The sequence below is a fragment of the Desmodus rotundus genome, chromosome 10 (genome assembly GCF_022682495.2).
Source record: "Desmodus rotundus isolate HL8 chromosome 10, HLdesRot8A.1, whole genome shotgun sequence".
NCBI lineage: Eukaryota > Metazoa > Chordata > Mammalia > Chiroptera > Phyllostomidae > Desmodus > Desmodus rotundus.
Window position 1 is genome coordinate 45,448,365 of NC_071396.1, and position 19,748 is coordinate 45,468,112.

The 19,748-nt window shown below is 37.3% G+C and overlaps 1 protein-coding gene and 1 pseudogene across 3 annotated transcripts in view; one reads left to right on the forward strand and one right to left on the reverse strand.

Moving 5' to 3' along the window:
* AFF4 (ALF transcription elongation factor 4) overlaps positions 1-19,748 on the reverse strand; it is a 92,221-nt gene that overhangs the window by 48,133 nt on the left and 24,340 nt on the right. For 2 of the 3 annotated variants that reach the window (XM_053913224.1, XM_024575310.4), the window contains exons 2-5: positions 14,124-14,250; positions 11,639-12,433; positions 10,222-10,266; positions 6,315-6,401 (exon numbers count right to left, since the gene is read on the reverse strand). In XM_053913224.1, the coding sequence (XP_053769199.1) occupies positions 6,315-6,401; positions 10,222-10,266; positions 11,639-12,433; positions 14,124-14,246 (1,050 nt within the window). In that variant the 5' untranslated portion in view covers positions 14,247-14,250. The remainder of the gene's footprint in view (positions 1-6,314; positions 6,402-10,221; positions 10,267-11,638; positions 12,434-14,123; positions 14,251-19,748) is intronic. The other variant, XM_053913225.1, reaches the window with a different exon arrangement.
* On the forward strand, positions 15,674-17,958 carry LOC112318052 (exosome complex component RRP43 pseudogene; annotated as a pseudogene).

Sequence of the window (19,748 nt, forward strand, 5' to 3'; positions counted from 1 at the left end):
CAAACGAAAAATTTATACATTGGACTTCATCAAAATTAAAAATTGCTGTGCTTTAAAGAATACCATCAAGCCATGACCAGTGTGGCTCGGTGGGCTGGGCGTCGTCCCATAAACCCAAAGGTGGCTGTTTTGATTCCTGGTCAAGGCACGTGCCTGGGCTGCCACTTCAGTCTCTGGTCTGGGCGCACGAGAGAGGCAACCAATGATGTTTCTCTCCCTTCCCGTTTCCCTCCTTCTCTCTCTCACTTTCTCCCTCCCTTCCCCTCTCTCTAAAAATAAATAAATAAAGCCTTTAAAGAATACCATCAAGAAACCCACAGCATGGGAGAAAATTTTTTTTTTTTTAATTTTATACATCTGATAAGGGACTTCAGTCCAAATATATAAAGAACTCCTATAAGTTAATGTTAAATAGACAACCTAACTTACCTACAAATAAGCAAAATATCTGGATATATCGCCTAATAAGATGTACAAAGGCCAATAAGCCCATGAAAAGATTCTCAGCATCATTAACCATCAGAGAAATGACCATGAAAACCACAATGACAGGCCAATTCACATCCACTAAACTAACTGTAATCAAAAAGAAACATAACGAGCTGGCCAGGATGTGGAGAAATTCAAACTCTCATACACTGCTGGTGGGTTGTGTAAAATGGACCAGCCACTTCAGAACAACATCAGGCAGTTCCTCATATATTAAACACAGTTGCCACATGACCTAGCATTTCCACTCCTGGGTATAGAAACAAGAGTTGAAAACACACGTCTACACAAACACTTTACAAGTGTTACAGCAGCATTTGCCTTACTAGCCAAAAACTGACAACGACCCAAATGTCAACCAACTGAACAGATACACAGAACATTATGGATCCATACAATAAAATATATTCTGTCAGCCCGACAGGTGTGGCTCAGCTGGTTGGGCGTCATCCTGCAAAGCAAAAGGTCGCCAGGTTGCCCTGGTTGGGGTGTGTATGGGAGGGAACCAGTCGATGTTTCTCTCCCTCACTTTCTCACTCTCTTCCCCTCTCTCTAAAAATAATTAAATAAAACCTTTAATAAAATATATTCAGTCATAAAAGATGAAGTACTGACACATACTATCACATAAATGAACCTTGAAAACATCATACTAAGTAAAAGATCCAGTCACAAAAGACTGTATGTTGTATGACTGCATTTACATAAAAATCCAGAATAGGCTAATCTAGAGAGAGGTAATTTCAGACTAGTGGTTGCCCAGGGCCAGGAGGTGGGGGATGGCTGAAGATGTAGAAGGGTAACCACAAATCTCTTCAGCAGGGTGTCTTTGGGGGTGATGAAAATGTTCTGAAACAACTGTCTGATGGCTACGCAATTCTGAATATACTAAAAACCAGTGAATTGTACACTTGAAATGGATGAGCTGAATGATACGTATTTCAATAAAACTGTTACCCCCAAAAAGAAAAAGTATTAGCCAGAATTATGAACTTATATTCAAAGTATTCTAATAAATTCAAGCTTTAATTTTACAATTAAAAAAGAGGCATAGCTATTAAATAATATAAGAGATAGAATAAAAGAAAGCTGGAGTGTACACATGAATATCAGACAAAGTAGACTTGAATATCAAATAAAGGAGATTTCAGAACAAGCATTAATACCAGACACAAAGAAGGGCATCTCATAATGTAAAACGGGGCTCAATTCACCAGTAAGATACGGCAATCTTGAAAGTTATATACCTAATGACAAAGCTGCAAATACATGAATTAAAACAGACAAAAATGAAAGAAACAGATCTGCAAATAGGGATACAGATGTCAACCCTCTCCTTTCAGGAACTGAAAGGGTAGGCAGAAAGTAGTAGAAATATAGATTACTTAACTACTCCCACCCAAGCTGACCTACTGATAACGTAGAACATACTGCACCTAGTGTACGTGAAACAGTCACTAAGAAAGACCATCTACTAGGCCACAAACATTTAAACTTAAAAGGACTGAAACGGTACAGCACACACTGTCTGAAAAGAACATATATAAATTAGGAATCAATTAACAAAACGGTATCTGGAAAATCTTAAGTAGTTGAAAATATAACCACATATTTCTAAGTAACCCATGGATCAAAGAAGTCAAACAGGAAATATTTTGTACTGAATGATAATAAAAACACAATGTATCATAATTTTTCAGTTACAACTAAAGCAGGGCTTACAAGGGAAATTGGTAGTTTTAAATACTTAAATCAAGAAATATTTACAACCTATGATCTAAGTAAGTTTCCACCTTAAGAAGTTAGAAGAAAAGCAAATAAAACCCAGAAAAAGTAGAAAGAATAATCACAATAAAAGCAAAAATCAAAGAAACAGAAAACTGAGAAGAACTAAGATGGTTCTCAGAAATTACCACTAAAACTGATAAATCTCTAGCTGGAATGATCAAAGATAAACACAAATCATTAATATGGGGGGGGGGAAGGACTTCACTATAGATCCTATGCACATTAGAAGAATAAGCATATATTATAAATAAATCTATGACAATAAATTTGACTATTTAGATGAAATAAACAAATTACCAAAAAGCACACCAAAAGGAATAAAAGGCTGTACCTAACAAAGGAACTGAATTTGTAATTTACCACCTTCCAATAAAGGACTCTATAGGTCCAAATAGCTTCACTGTTGAATTATATTAAACATTCAAGGAAGAATTAATACTAATATTCTAAAAACTATTTCAGAAAGTAAAGATAAGGGAACACTTCCTTGCTCATTTTAGGAAGCCAGTACTACCCTGATACCGAAACCAAAGACATTATAAGAAAAAACCCACAAAACATCCAACCCTGCCACCACCACCACCACCCACACAAAAAGGCCAAAGATTTGAACTGACACCTTTTTAAATAAAATGGTTAATTAGCTCATGAAAAAAAGTTCACCATCATTTGTCACCAGGGAAATACAAATTAAAACCAAAATGAGGTATCTATATACCTCCGCCCAATAAAATGGCTAAAAATAAATGACAACACTAAATGAAGGCAAGGGTGGAGAGCAAAATCACACACTGCTGGGGGATGGTGTGGGGAGAAGTAGGAGTGATACAATCACTTTGGAAAAATCGTTTTCAGTTCAGGATTCATTTAACGTGCATTCAACATATGACCCAGTAGCCCTGGCCAAATGCCTTCATTGATCGCAGCATCATCCTGTACACCAAAGGGTTGCAGGTTCAATTCCTGGTCAGGGCACATGCCTGGGTTGCAGTTTCAATCCCCTGTCGGCATGTATAGGAGGCAACCAATTGATGTCGCTCTCTCTCTCTCTCTCTCTCTCAAAACAATCAAAACATACCCTCAGGTGAGGATTAAAAAAAATTTTTTTAATTAAAAAAATATGACCCAGTAATTCTACTTTTTATCTTATGACCCAGTATTTACCCAAAGAAAGATTTGGAAGTACATGTTTACACTTTATTCTTAATAGTCCAAATCTGGGAAAAACTCAAGTGTTAATCAACAAGTGAATGGACAAATTTTGGTATTTTCATACAACAGAAATAAAAAGGAACAGATTACTGATACATTCAAGAACATGAAAGAATTCCAGAAGTATATGCTGACCAAAAGAAGGTAACCACATACACAAAGGAAGTAAACACTTGAATGGATTCCATTTATATGAAATTCAAAAAACCCAAAACTTATCTGAAATGACATAAAACAAACCAGCAACTGTGCGGGGCCTGTGGTGGGAGTGAGGTGGACTGCAAAGTAATGTCAGGAAACTTTGGGAGTGATGGGAATGTTGTAATTATTCATTAGGGTAATGGTTGCTTACAAAGGTGCATACATCTATCAAAATTCACACCGCATATTAAATACACAGGCATTTTTCAGGTGTAAAAGTTGATTTCAAAAGAGAAAGATTGCTTCTCAGCCTTTTGGCTAAGATCAGGTGGGAGAAGTAGAAGAGTGGCGCACATGCAGGCAGAAAGTAGTATCTCTACCTAACATCACTCACAAAAACACACTGGGTTAAGTATAAACATAGCGAACAAAGCTGCAATCACACAAAAAGAAAAAGAAAAGGATATACTTATAACCCTATGGAATGAATAGTCTCCTTTAATAAAAAAAATTAAAAAGCAAACGCTACAAGAAAGAGAAAGATTCTCATCAAAATTGACACCTTCTAGCCCTGGCTGGTGTGGCTCAGTGGACTAAGTGCCAGCCTGTGAACTGAAAGGTCACCAATTCCATTTCCATCAGGGTTGCGGGCTAGGTCCCTGGTTGGGGGTGTGGGAGAGGCAACCTCTCAATGTACCCATTGCATATCAGTGTTTCTCCTTCCCTTCTTTAAAAATAAACAAATAAAATCTTTTTTAAAAAATTAAAACCTTCTAGACCAGAGGTGTGTAACCTTTTGGCATCTCTGGGCCACACTGGAAGAGAAGAAGAGTTGTCTTGGTCCACACATTAAATACACAAACACTAATGAAAACTGATGAGCAAAAAAAAAGCTCTGAACATAATTTTCATGATACCTGCCACCACAAATGAGCAAAAAAGTCCTCACATAATAACCCTAATTATGCAGCTTCTGATAATCTTTTCAAATCACTGAGCAGGTCCCAAATTTGTGATCCCTGATATAGAAAATGTACATATCTAAGTAATAAAAGTTAGTATAGCATTTAGTAATAAAACTAAGTAATATTTTAAGTAAATTGATGTTTTGTGTTGGGCCTCATTCATAGCCATCCTGGGCTGCATGTGGCCCTCGGGCAGCAGGTTGGACACCCCTGTTCTAGACCATAAAACTCAAAAGGACTCTGAGAGATACATATGCAACATGGAGTAAAAGAAAATACTGGAATCCAGAACTCAAACAAAAAAAGAAATCCTAAAACTCACAGGTGAAAGATGCAACCCCAAAGACTAGAGGAAATTGACAAGTTCAGCCATACAGAAATCAAGGGGGTGGCGAATGCGTAAAGCTGAACTTCACCAGCAATCCAGGAAACGGAATGCCCTTTCTCACCCGAAAGACTGGTGATTAAATAACAGATGGGGGTGTGCGTGTGATGAAAAGCAGGGAATACAAGTGAGAGCGCTGACTGACACAAACACCACACAGGGAATATGAGAGTATATATTAACCATAAACTTTCAGTACACAGTAATTCTATTTCTTGCTTTTTCCCCAAAAGAAACTTGCATGAGCACAAAAAGGCATAAACAAAGATATCCACTAACACAAAATTTCCAGAAATGGAAGCTTGGCAACCAAAGCGACATGGCTAAATAATAAGATACATTTACACTATTGATGCAATTAAAAAAAAATGAAATACCTCTATATGCAATATATTATCTATTTATAATCTATAGGTAATATATATGTGTGATAACAAGGAAGCTAAGATCTATTGCTGATTAAAAATACAGAACAATCATCTGTAAAGAAATTAATGAGAAAATGGTTACATGTAATTATTACATACACATGTATGTAAACGCATAAAAGTCTTACAAAGGGCCCTGGCTGGGTGGCTCTGTTGGTTGGAGTGTTGTCCTACACCACAGGTTGTAGGTTCAATCCCCGGTCGGGGCACATACCTAGGCTGCAGGTTCGATCCCCAGTCGGGGCTCACACAAGAGGCAGCTGATCGATGTTTCCCTCTCATATTGATGTTTCTCTCCCCCCCGCCAACCCTTCTAAAACCAATAAGCATCCCCCAGAGTGAGGATTGAAGAAAACAAAAGTCTGACAAAGGCATGTACGAAAGGAACTCCAGTGAGACGGAGAAGGCAGAACTGAGGAAGGCTATTATTAGAAGACCTGGTCAAACTACACAAGGAGAATGTATTCTTGTATAATTTAATGTAAAAAAAAATCTGCTTATTTTAGTTGACCTTGGAATTTTTGTCTGAGGAACCTTTTTCAAACAACATAAAGATGGTTTCTAAGTCCTATGGAAAGGAGTTTCTCAGACAACAGTTTAACAAAATCTTACCACCTGTAGCCTCAGAATACCGTTAATAATTGGCAACAAACTTCAAAGTCTCTTTGCCATGTTGCCTTCAAAACTTTTCAAGTACCTCTCCATGTAAATCACTCTTGGTTCTACTATCTGGTTTTATATTCTCCATAGCAGTTATTACACCTGCTGAACTTATCTATTTATTCTCTTGTTTGTTGTCTGTCTCCCACTAGAATGGGAATGGCAAGACAATTTTGAATTCACGTAATTTTAGTCAAGCCATTTAGAGTTTTCTTATAATATCAAAGACACATTTTATTTACTTACCTTAGTTGGAAAAGGAAATTTGGAAGGTTCTGTTTTGCATGGTGTATGAATAGCCGTTAGAGGGGGAGGCCATGAATGCGTCATCTCCTGAAATGTAATTATTACAGTTTGTTTTCAACCAGGTCAAGGATAAAAATTACACAGCTAAAAACCAGATTTATATTATAAATGCTGGTTTCATGATTGCTCCTCCAAAAGTATACATATTTAATCAATAAATATTAATTAAGCACAACTGTGTGCAAGGCACTATGGGGTCAGGTAATAGGAAAAATAATATATACTCTCTGGCTTCGAGCTTTGAATTAAGATGATGAAACCTGTGAATAGTTGCAGAAATCAGCCCGTAATCAAATACAAAGCACATAGTAAAATGCTACTGAGGAAGAGCTTGCTGTGGGAGGAGGGGGTAATAATAAAAGCAGCTAACATCTGTGTACCTGTGACGAGCCAGATACTGTGCTGTGCTTTACATGTCTATTACTCATACAGTGCTCACAATGACATTATGAGGTAATCACCATTACTGTCCTAGTCTAGGCAGGATGATACTGAAGCACAGAGGTTACTTATTCAAGGTCACACACTCAGTAAGTAATGAACACAGTTTCATCCTACAAGTCTGGCCACAGAGCTTATTCACTGACAGGAAGTTTTGGTCAGGAAATTCAGAAGAGAGACTGTCAAAAGCGCATGAGCAGGAAGACGAACAAGCAAGGCCATAGGTCTGATTTTATTCAATACCTTCTGTCTAAGCATATGCGAAGTAAGTCCAAGTAAAGGTTTGGATAAGATCACAACATGTGTGTCTAGGGGAGCAGGGGGGAGAGAGGTATCAGACTTGGAATAAGGAGGAAGGTATTTATTCTGGCATTTAGCTCAAAGTAAACCATCAAGTATACAGAGAAAATAAAGGCGTTGTGACTTTTAGGAATTTACCTTACAGCTTATACCCACACAGTTATATAAAGATACACATTCAAGCAGCTCAAACTTAAAAAACGGAAGCAACCTAAAGGTCCGACAACACAGGAATGATTAAATTACCAGACAACTATACAATAGAACACCAAGCAGACAGTAAAATGAGAAATTTAAATACTGATACGAAATGATGTGCACAGTATATTATTTAGTGACAAACACAAATCACAATAAATGTTTATATATGAAAAAATCTCTATCCCCAGCTGGTGTGGTTCTGTGGATTGCATGCCAGCCTGTGAATCAAAAGATCTCTGGTTCAATTCCCAGTCAGGGCACATGCCTGGGTTGAAGGCCAGGTCTGCAGCTGGGGTGTGCAAGAGGCAACCAATCAATGGATCTCTTTCTTGCACATCGATGTTTCTCTCCCTCTCTTTCTCCACCCCTTCCCCTCTCTATATAAATAAATAAAATCTTTAAAAAAAAAAAAAGAAAAAGAAAAAAAATCCCTAGAAAATAGTTAACAGTAGCTACCTTTGGGCAACAGAGATTGACAGAAGGGGCAAAAGACAAAGGTACTTGACACAGTCTCTACCACTTGACCCAGAACAGCCACCCACACTGTAATTGCTCTTTATCCTCTTACAATGGTGCTTCATTTTGTAATGGTCTTTCACTTACTGAAATAATACTACATAGTTCATTTCCTAAATCTTGCTCTAGAATGCCAGCTCAAAGGGTGCAACAGTATCATTATAATCACCATTGTATCCTCAGTGCTTGACACAGAGAAGGTGTTCAATTAGAAAGATATGAATTAACAAAATTTTTTTTTACAGTAAACATGTATTACTTTTACATTAAAAAAATTTTCTTCTTCTTCAAATCTGTTCCTAGAAACAGTATGACAACAAATATCAAGAAAACACTAAGGGAATTCGCACCCGAAGCTCCTTGTACACTGCGCATAGGGAAGGGGGAAGAAAACAGAAAATCATACACCCCAGGTTTTCAGTGTTGCCATTTTACACCTCAAATACAAAAATACCCTCAATAAAAAATCTATTTAACTCTCCCCCAGGCCATGTGCCACCCTGTATAAATAAAGTGTAGAATAAATTGTCAATAACATCAAAGAACTAAATGTAAGAAAAGCTAAGATTTCTTCTAGGTATTAGTATGCCATGCATGTTTGCGGGTCTGGGGAAAAGATATATGCTCCCTCAGTCTTTTTATACACATGGCGACTGAAAAAATGAGTGCCATATGAAAATCAAAGCAAAGAGTTTATCACTGTGGTTTCTGATAGTCTGACACAGGGAGAAGAGGAATTTCATTAGGATTCTAAGAAAAAACCAGAACCTGTATGTAACTGAAGAGGAAGGAGAAACATATTCCATGAAAGTTTTCTTTAAAAAAGGTAAAAGAGCAAGAAAGTGTATGACTTAGGGAAAAGTGACTTAGGGAGTTTGGTCCATCAGCAGTGGGAGAGGCTAGCATGGGCCTGTGGAAGGTCTGGAATGTTAAGTTTGGACACTATTCTCTGTATGGGCCTTAGAGAGCCCCTGAAAATTTCTAGGAAGCACGTTAACTATTGAAGACAAAGGACTGAGGCAAAGAATCTGGTAGCAATAATGGAAGAGAGATGAGCAGGGAGACCGAAGGCAGAGGGCAGAGTGAGGACTGTACATTGCTATTACTGAAGCTCAAGGTGGCAGAAATGGAAAAAAAGGAATGAATATTTTCAAGGAATTTTCAAACTCTACATGTAGTTTTGTGATTATATAGAATGTGAGAGAGAAAAAAAAAAGAGATAATTAGGATTCTAAACTTACAAGCATGGGGAAATGGTAGTACCACTAATGGTAGGAAATGAAAGCAGCAGGGAGAAATCCAAATGGAGGCCCAGCTAACAAGCAATTAAGAGACATAAACTAAAACCCAAAGGAGACCAAGGCAGAAGAGAGGAGTGAATAGCTATCTAATAGACAAAGCCAAAAAATGGAGAAAAAGGCAGTAAAGAGCAAAAAGAGGAGAGGCTAGAAAATGCACCCATATTTCAGAGATATAAAAAGAGACAAGGGTTCCCCAAAGACAGAGAATGAGAGACAAGAAAGGTGGGTGGGAAATAAAAACAATGAAGCATAACAACAGTAAAGGAAGGGAGAATGATGTTTCCAAAAGGAAAAATAGCGATTTTAAAACAGCAGAAAGAGTAGAGAACTCAAATGAAATCCCTGATGACCTTGCAGAACAGATTCAGCAGAATGGTAGAGGTCAAAGAGAAACACTGGGTAAGGAAAGGAGAGAATAAAGCGAAAGCAGCCAACGCAAGTAGTTTTTCAAAGGTATCCAAAATGTACAGGCACAAAAATTTAGGCACTTTTGCACAAAGGATATGTAATATGTTTCTGATGGTTTTTCTCTATTGAGTCAAAAGTACTTATTGTCATTCATAATTTACTGGACTTTCTCCTTTTCTCTTCCCAACAGAGGAATATACTTTTTGGTCATGTCTTAATTTTAAACATATTCCCTTAAACACTCAAAATATGCAGTATTCAGAGGAGGTCTTTCAGTGTAGGATTTGATCAGTATGCACGGATGAATTATAAAGCAAGTTATTTTCAATGTGATGTTCTGACTGATAAAACTATTGAATTTTTAGTCCTTCAAATTAACAGATAAACCTGAGAAAGCAGAGTTATATTTGGTTTCTTCCTCTTTTTAAGGCAAACAGTTAAGATGAATTTTTTAACTTACAAACAAAAACTGCTCTTTGAGAAAAAATAGTAAACAAGTGATTTAGAACCCATGTATGAATATAAGCATAACAGAGCTAATTATTTTTGATGAACCCAAGTTACACATGTGAGCGACCTGTTGCTTCAGACCCTTTGTGAAGTGGGGAGAAGGGTAAGAGGATAGTAGAGCATAATTAAGTAAGAGAGCTCAACCTATTAAACAGGAAACACACACTTACTTTAAGAATTTCATCCACACAGCTCACATCACCAGAAGCAGATGCCTTAAGAAAGAAGAAAAGAAAACACACATTAGATTTGAAGTCATTCATTTACCATTAGATTGTATCATTTGTTGCACAAATTCAACATTATTAGAAATGAAATTCAATTTAAAAAAGTACTTATGATCCCAACTCCACATCAGAACAAAAGATCTCTGGGTCTGTAGAAGATTCTAATTAGAATCTTTGGACTAATTTTCTTAAATACAAATTTTTCAAAAACTAAAATACTTTAATCACTAAACTATGCAGGACTTTGAAAGTTTATTATTTTTCAAAAGTTTTAAACTTTCTTATACTTAGATTAGAAATAATTTTTTAAACATAATTTTTCAGGTGAGCAGCTTGTCAAAAAATTTAAAGATTTACATACAAAATATACCACGATATTGAGATTCATCATTTCACATAAACCAGCAGAATTAAACCAGTATTATTCAAAGACAACTTGTTTGGAACATGATAGACATTTTAGCCTTTCTTAAATGTGGAAGTTGTATATTTAAAGGTAAAAACAGAATAAAGAGCTGGAGTTTTAACTCAAGTTTAATTCTAAGCATTACGTTGTTTGAAGAAAGAACAAATTACCACTCTATTCTCTTGAGAGAAGTACTTAGATGACAAATGCCATGAACAGTAAGTTTCCCAAGTCCATAGGAAAATTTTTAAATGTTCTTGAAATAGCATTTTACCCCTACCTGATCCCTCCCCCACTGTTTCAAGCTACGAGCTGTGATTTTTCAGCCACTAACATAACCTTAAAAAAATTTTTTATTGTAAACACTGCATTAAAAGAAAAATTCAGCTCTTTCACTCCTTTAGTTATTCTAAATATCATGCTTCAGCATGCAGTTACACTGTAAATTTCAAACCACTACTACAAGTCTGGAGAAGCTGCCTGAAACCTTAAGTGTAACCAGAGAAAAGAATCCTAGCAACCAAAGCATGTAACATTACCATCTCCAAGGACCTAAAAACTTCCAGCACCTACCACAATGAATGAATCATGGCCCACATCTCATTCATGATATCACTATGAAAATACAAATTACAGTATTTTTAAACAAAAGCACACAAGATGTATTATTCCATAAAATCAAAAGGAGGAAATCTAAGATATTCATAGATCATACTTTTGTTCTATAAGCAACTCGTCATTTTAATGTTTGAAAGAGTGAATGAAATTTCCTCCACTGCCCAAGAGAGGAAGCTACCAGCTCTACAGATCCACTTGGGAGTCAATCACAAGTCTTCCTTTAAACATTTACACTCCTTACTATTAAAACAAAGACACAGTTTAAGCTCAATCATAATTTCATAGTAACCTGCTTCACACAGTCACAATGTCTAGAGCTCTAACTGTGTGACTTACATCCAGTGGCTGGGAAGGTATTTTCAGCTTGGTGAGATGTGCTTTGCTGCTGGGCTTCAATTCAGCCACACTGTTGCCATGCGACTGGCTGCTGTAGTGCTCAGAAGACAGCTTTGGTTCCACGGACTCCTGTCCGTCCATGGGCCGCACGTAGGCAGTGGGTTTCTGTAACATTGAACTGGACTTTGACATCAAGGAAGGTGGGAAAGACTGACTTGAGTGCTGCCCACTGGAAAAAGGTACACGGGAAGGAGAATCCCAGTTTGCATCAGCATCCCGAGGTGATTTGGAACGCTGATGTTCCTTGCTATGGTGATCATTCCCATGAGACCTGGAATGACTAGAGCTTAAAGAAGAAACAGCCTGGGGCTTTCCAGGACTGGAAGAGCGTGATTTGGAGTGCTCTGATCCGTGCTGGCCTTTTTTTCGGCTACTGCTTCCACCACTGCTGTATGAGTCTCGGTCATGCCTCTGGCTATTACTGTTAGTGCCACCACTGCCACCTGCAGTGGTCCGCTGGCTACTGTGTCCACCCTGCAAGCCCGAGGACCGTTTCTGAGACTGAGAAGTGCTGGGTGCAGGTCCTACTGGAGTCCATTTGCTACTCTGATGAGAGCTCCCATGTCTCTGTTCAAAGAAATTTGGGTTAGGTTTTTCATCTGCTGTCGGTGGCACCGTGGGCTTGGGAATTGCAACAAGCTTTGGTATAGATCTGTCGCCTATGAAATCCTTCATTTCATCGTAGTTCCCAAGCATGCTCTGAATACGACTTGATAGCTTATCTTCTTTGCTAGTCTACAAAAAAAAATTAAAATATAAATATACAGTTAGCATAACTGAAAATAGAAGATGTTTCTAAACTGACTTTCCAAATTTCAAATGGATATGGTCTTTCCTCATATCTTGAAGTTAATATCTCAAAGCAAACTCCAAATATGTAATTTTTATAGTGGAAATAAGGCACTGAAAGTGAAAAACATTCGCACTGAAACCCAAATATTCTGTAGGACACTGAGAAATATATATATAATAGATTCCAAGAGGGAAGAAAACCGGTTTTTCACCAATAAATATACTGAAACAGTGGTGAAAATCTTTTGAAGAGCAGGAAAAGCAATCTGTCTCTATGTAACTAAGTTTCAGGACCGCAGATTAGTCAATACTCATAGACTGGCAGCCTAGGAAAACATTACATATTCCTTATAATTCAATCTATAGTTAGAAGCAAAAACAAAGATTCAGTGAAACGAGTTATACCCAACTGATCGTTTTCTAAATTTTAATTCCTGTTACTTTGACTCATTAAGCTAAAAGTCCCAACAACAAATTAAACATGAAAAATCCACTAATAGAAGTTTTAAATCCTCCCCAAAAAATTCAATTAAAAAAATAACTTTTAAATCCTGACTTTTAATTCTAACCAATAAGTGCTCTAACATTTGAAGACAACAGTACCTACTTTAAACTTCAAGAATTACTCTTGAATAATAAGAAAGTCTAAGATATCTACGAGCTTTAGCACTCTTTCATATTCATACCCGTGGAAGAAAGTTTACCAATTGTACTAAAAGGAAATCAAGACTGAGCCACAACTACTTTATTTTGAAGTTGGCATAAATCAATAATGACTTTAAATTATTTGAAAATCAATCGGACCCCTTTTAAACAAGAGATAAATACACATTACGGTCACTGGAAGTGGCACCATTCCGTGTTTTATGTGATCCCGTATCAAGCACAATGGCAGTCATAAAAAGAGCAATTGATTCCATTTATTGAACGCTTCTAACAACATGCTTTAATGTAAATCTGATATTGTTAATTAAGCATTAAATACATTAGAAAGAAAATCAGAGAATTTAGTATGTGATAACAGGAAACAGATACTGAAGATTTATTTATTCAAACACACTAGTAAGTCCCTGAAACTTAGTTAACCAAATAAGCGAATAGGAGAAAATAAGACTCTATGAAATATATTTATCTCTGATTGATGCTATACTCGAAGAACCTAGGGAAAAAAAGGCAATGCAGACTGATTCACAGAATTTTAATTTAAGTCAAGGCTTGGAAAGGTGAACCACCTGCCCAGAATCAGTGGTAGAGCCAGGAGTACAGACGCGAACGTCTGAGCTAGTCCAGACCACATTTCAAAATCACAGGACAGCAATGGGGGTGGGGAGGCAGTGAGGACGACTGTAGGGCCCTGGCAATACTCCATTTCCTGATCTAGGTACTGATTGTATCAGGTTGTTCATGTTGTGAAAATTCTTTTAGCTCTAATACAATTCGTGTATTTTTCTGTATGCATGTTATACGCCAATAAAAGTGTCCAACAACGTATAGTGTACTTAGAGGAAAGAAAAAAAATGTTAAATGGCATACACAATAACTCTTTTCTAATATGAAAATTTAAGTTTAAACACATTAAAGCAAAAACGCCATGCTACTGGGGAAAAACAGCATTCGGAGAAGAACCACTTACGACTTTGTACGGCTCAGCAAAGAGAGGAGAACTAGGTGGGAAGGCGTCTTCACCCTGCTGTATTTCCTGATTCCGCCTCTCCCGTTCTTTCATACGCAGCACATTCCGGTCTTCACGGTTCATGTTGCTATGGAGAGAAATACAGTCTTTACACCACAAAACAAAACAGGAAAAATTAAATCTTCTATACCGATTTTGTCAACTTAATGTTTCAAACAGAGATTTCCTTCTGACTTCCAGGCATTAGTGCTGAAGCTGGGTTTTGGCAATGGTTTTATCAACCAACACCACTTCAGTGAAACACTTAACCTTATCAACTTTTAAACTCCCCCACTAGCTAAAAGTCAGCCAAAACATATACACGCAGAGGAAAGGTAGTACTTCAACCCAAATGCTTAATAATTCCTATAAATTTTCTGTTGCTTCCTCTTCAAAAATCGAACTGTTCAGTGCCACTAGAGGCATACAACCTACTCCCACCCACCCACCCCTCCACACCGGGGTCCAGTGCTTTTCTCTCTGCATCTATCTTATCTTGGTTCCTTTCGTCCCAAACACAGCTTCCTTGGTGTCCATCCTTCTGGCAGTGTGACCTCAGCTTTGCTGTTGCTCCAGATTCCCTAAAAAATGATGCTTCTGCTCTAAAAACATTAATATTTAAATTAACACCTCAATAAATGGCAAAACTGAGGCTTTTAGCAATAGAATCTAAAATTAACTTGGGTTAGGAATAGTAGTCAAAATTGTGTTGAAAAAGTCTAGGATAAACGAAAACACGAGGATGTCATTTCTACAATCACAACAGTACGTTGTGTTTTTGCTAAGAATAAACTAAGGAACATAGTTTATTTACAGCAGCAGGGCTTTTGGTTAAATAGATAATAATGCAAAGGGTTTTCAAACCCTGGACAAAGAATTACCAGGGACTGTGCAACACTCTTCTCTGGAGATAGATTAAACAATCTGTCCTAGTTTTGATTAAAAAAAAAAAAAAACAAAAAAACCCCCACAACTCCTGTTGGAAGCCAAAGGGAAAAACTAGGTTATACTTGTGCAGCATTTCTAGACAATTAGAAAAACTTTGTTTTCTTTTCTTCAACAATGAAAGTCATCCAACTGAATAGTTCCTCTTTTAACAAGACTGCCGTTAATCAGAACTAAATTAACTGATTGTTTAGAGGGACAAATATCCCAGCTGTAGCTCTTATTTTCTAATTTTTTTCTGGTCTGACTTATTTTTGCATCTAACTCACAGGCTCCATTTTTTACCTCCTGTTTCTTTGAACAGCAATATCTCTGCCTAAGGTAAAATAAAATTTCCCAAAAAGCAATCATTCCAGGAATCTGAGCTCCCCTGAAAGTAACATAAAATTTAAATGAGTCCATTTGGAGTGTATCTTTGCAGTACAGGCAAAACTATAACATATCCCTCAGGGTACGTAAAACTATTGTGCTAAAATAGGATTCAGTTTTTAAAATTAGCAAATTGCTATATCACAACAAAACCTATGGGACCATTAGATAATTCAAAAAAACTGTCAGGCACAGGCATGCAGGAGAGAAGATGGTGGCTGGGTTCAAAAACTGTAGAACCTCTGGATAATTACAGGAGAACTTTAAAGAGAACGGCCATCCCAGTGGAGGAGAACTTAGTGAATTCGGAACCACACTGTCAACATAGGTTCAATTAGTACTGCAGATGGTTCTGCTGTAGCGAAGCTGGGAAATACTTCAGTAATCTGCAGAATTTCCAGCACCACCAAAGATGCCCCCAATAGAGGACATGTTGTTCCTAATGTGGATCTACCACCTCTGTGTTCTCTAGATCTCGGTCTGGACCATCTGAAGAAAATATGCGAGTGGCTAGCCAGTTCATTGTAAATGTCATCGAAAATTCACAGATAATTGGGAAAGAGGACTTATGCTTTTCTCCGGGACAGCACACTTGGGTTCTACACTGTGATCTCATTTGCCTAGACTATGATGGAAATATTTTGGATGCCTGCACATTCGCTTTGTTAGCAGCTTTTAAAAAACGTACAGTTGCCTGAAATTACTATAAATGAATACATTGCTTCAGCAGAAGTTAATTTAAAAAAGAAAAGTTATTTGAACTCATCCAGTTGCTCCTTCCTTTGCAGTGTTTGGTAACACTCTGCTTACAGTTGACCCTACTAGAGAGGAGGAACAGCTGGCAACTGGACCCCTGACAGTAGTGGTGGATGAGGAAGGCAAGCTACGCTGTCTTCACAAACCAGTGCAAGTGGGCTGGCTGGGGCTGAACGTCAGGACTGCACAAGCCTAGCAATTACAAGACACAAAGAAGTAAAACAACTGATGGATGAAGTATTGGGTTGGCCAAAAAGTTCATTTAGTTTTTTCCGTAAGATGGCTCTAGTAGTACTTAGTTGTCTTTACTCCATTCAAAACAACTTTGTTAGACTGTATTGTGACAGCTGTCATATCAGTGTGCGTTAAAAAAAACTTATCAAAATTGATGAATTTGGGGGCAGCCATTTTAATATAGAAGATGAAAGAAAGTACACATCATTTTCAGTGTATTATGCCTTATTATTTCAAGAAAGGTAAAAATGCATCTGAAACGTAAAAAGACTGGTACAGTATATGGAGAAGGGGCTGTGACTGATCGAACGTTTCAAAAGTGATTTGCGAAGTTTCTTGGTACTACTGACATTTAGGCCAAATCATTCTTTGCTGTGGGGCTTGTTGTATGCACTGGGAGATGTTTAGCAGCACCCCTGGCCTCTACCCACTGGAAGCCAATAGCACTTCTAGCACTTCTATGTATGAGACAGCCAACATACTCAAAATATCCAAATCAATAAAGTAATTGGTGAAAATGAAAAATGTATCTTCTATTTCATGGAAAAATTAAAGACTTTTTGGCCAACCCAGTAATTAAAGAGTATGAAACCCAAATAAACACTGACGTTTTCAAAACAGATTTGTAAAAAACTGTATTTATTACACTGTGCACAAACCTTTTTTACTAAATAAATATCAAAATACATTCTTCTGGGGGAAAAAACAAAGAAAACTGTCAAGAAGAAAGGAGGGTTCTCCATCTAAAATTTTTAATCTCTTAAGGTAAATTGTTTTAAGTATCCATCAAGTACTTACGTTAAGTTTATACATTAATTATAAACAACAGTTCATGGACAGAAAGAAATGCAAAAAATCTTCAGCTTCGGTCTGTTGTTGGTAGTGATAACCATGTAGCAATTTCATTACTACAAGACTGTGCAAAGGAGTAGATACGTTTAGACTTTTAGGGAATCAGGGATCTTATCTTATCATGAGAAAAGAGAGATACAAATATAGAATGGAATGAGAAAAAGAACCTCTGGGGATTAGAAGTTAGTAGTAGTAGTATGAATTCATGCTTATATTTAAAAAATGCATAGAGTCTCTAGCTCTGCCCATTGAAAGAGTGCTGCCCCAGTAGAAAGAAGCACTGTCAGCACCCAGATTTTTATGTCTAACATTACTCCCATAAAAGTGGAATGGAACTACTTGGCAAATAGCTAATTCCACAGCTGTGGCAGAAAAACACAAGGAGTGCCTAAAACATATTGTTGTAACGGCATGAAAATGCTCAGAAACAGATGAAGACATCCTAAGAGCACAGGAACCAGCCTGAGAGGGCTCCCACTGGTCATATTTAGAAACATGAGCATCAAAATGAATAGAGAGAAGAACAGAATATAACCAATCGAATAAAAAAGGAATGCCTGAGTCCAGAGCAATAGTATCAGAGAAATAAAGCAGGGAACAAAAGTCCTTCTTTACAGAAGAATGCCAGCTAATAAATGTAGAAGAAACAAAAGAATTACAAAATTGCCTTTTTGCAGGCGCTAAATAACTGAGGCAAGAATCACCCATGGATGCTAAAACCACTGGGTGGGGAATAGGGGGGGGGGGGGGGGGGCGAGGTTATTCAGTATCACTCCCCAGTCTCGTAATTGCAAAAAAAAAAAAAAAAAAAAAAAAAGAATCTTTAAAATACAGAAGTACAGTAAACACTCCCTTAAATCAGGTGATCAGATTTAACATCATCAATAACAGAACTGACATCGTGTGCCTTCCAATGTGATATACATAAGACACATCGCCACCTAGGTATTCCTCCTGCTTAAAATATTTAATCTGATTTTAATCATGAGTAAGCAGGTAAATGTAGTTGAGAAACATACTGTAAAACTGGCCTGTACTCTTCAAAAATGGCAGTATTATGACACACCCTGCACAATCAGAACAGGCTGCAGATCACTTCTACACCCTTCTACAATGAATGAGACACAACTACACGCATGTATGATCCTTCATTTCCCAGATCTGGGATTTGGGGAGAGAAAAATGGTTGTGAAGGACATTACTGGGAAACTTGGGGAAATTTGAATGTTGACAGTATTTCAGAAAATCATGTTAATGTTACATTTCTCAACTGTGATAACTGCACTTGGTTATATGGGAGAATGTCCTTGATTCTTACGGCATACACGGTTGAAATGTTATGCCTGCAACTCGTAAATGGTTCACCATCTATCTGAATATATGTATAATATGTATACATATATTTGTGTGTGTGTGTATTGCGAGGAGAGATGAGAGACAGACAGAAAGAGGAAGAGGAAGAGTAACCAGCAGCAGTTACAGTAGAAATGTTAACAACTGGTACATCTAGGTAAAGGATATATGGATGTAATGGGCTGGCCAAAAACAAAAGACACATTTTTCGTTTTCACCAATTAGTATTGATTTGGATATTTTGAGTATGTCAGCCATTTCCCATGTGGTATAACATCGACTGTTCTCAATTAATGTCTCCATTTGATCGCTATCAACTTCAACTGGTCTACCCAACCGTGGAGCACCATCCAGCAAGAAATCTCTAGCACGACACTTCACAAACTATTTTTGACACATTCAATCAGTCACAGTACCTTTTCCATACACTGCACCCATTTTTTTTGCATTTCAGTTGCATTTTTAACCTTTCTTGAAATAATAAAGCATAATATGCCAAAAATATTGTGTATCTCCTTCCATCAATATTAAAATGGCTGCACAAAAATTCACCAATTTTGATGTTTTTTTTAAATGCACACTGATATGACAGCCATCACAATACAATCTAACAAAATTGTTTCAAATGACATTAAAGACAACTGAGTGCTACTAAAGCCATCTTACAGAAAAAAACCAAACGCACTTTTTGGCCTACCCAATATATTATACCTTTCCTGTAGATTTGAAATGTTTTCAGATAAAAGATGGAAGGAAAAGAGCATTATGCGTGCTATCCAGCATTTTTCAGCCTTGGGATTTACTATCGAGCACTCTCTTCTCTAGAGCTTCAACTATTCCTCTCATCCCTAAAGTGTGCCCCCTTGCACCTTCAAATTCACACTGATCATCCAATACTCTTCAACTCCTCCCTTGTCACTATGTACACTTGAGAAGTGTAATGCCATTCTTGGCTCGGAGGAGACACCACCAACATGCCAACTTCAGTCTCCCTAAGGTAAATGAGCATCCCAAATTCACTTAATAGTTATCATTTACTAAGTGTATTTATTAATAAATATGCAAAAAACACCTATT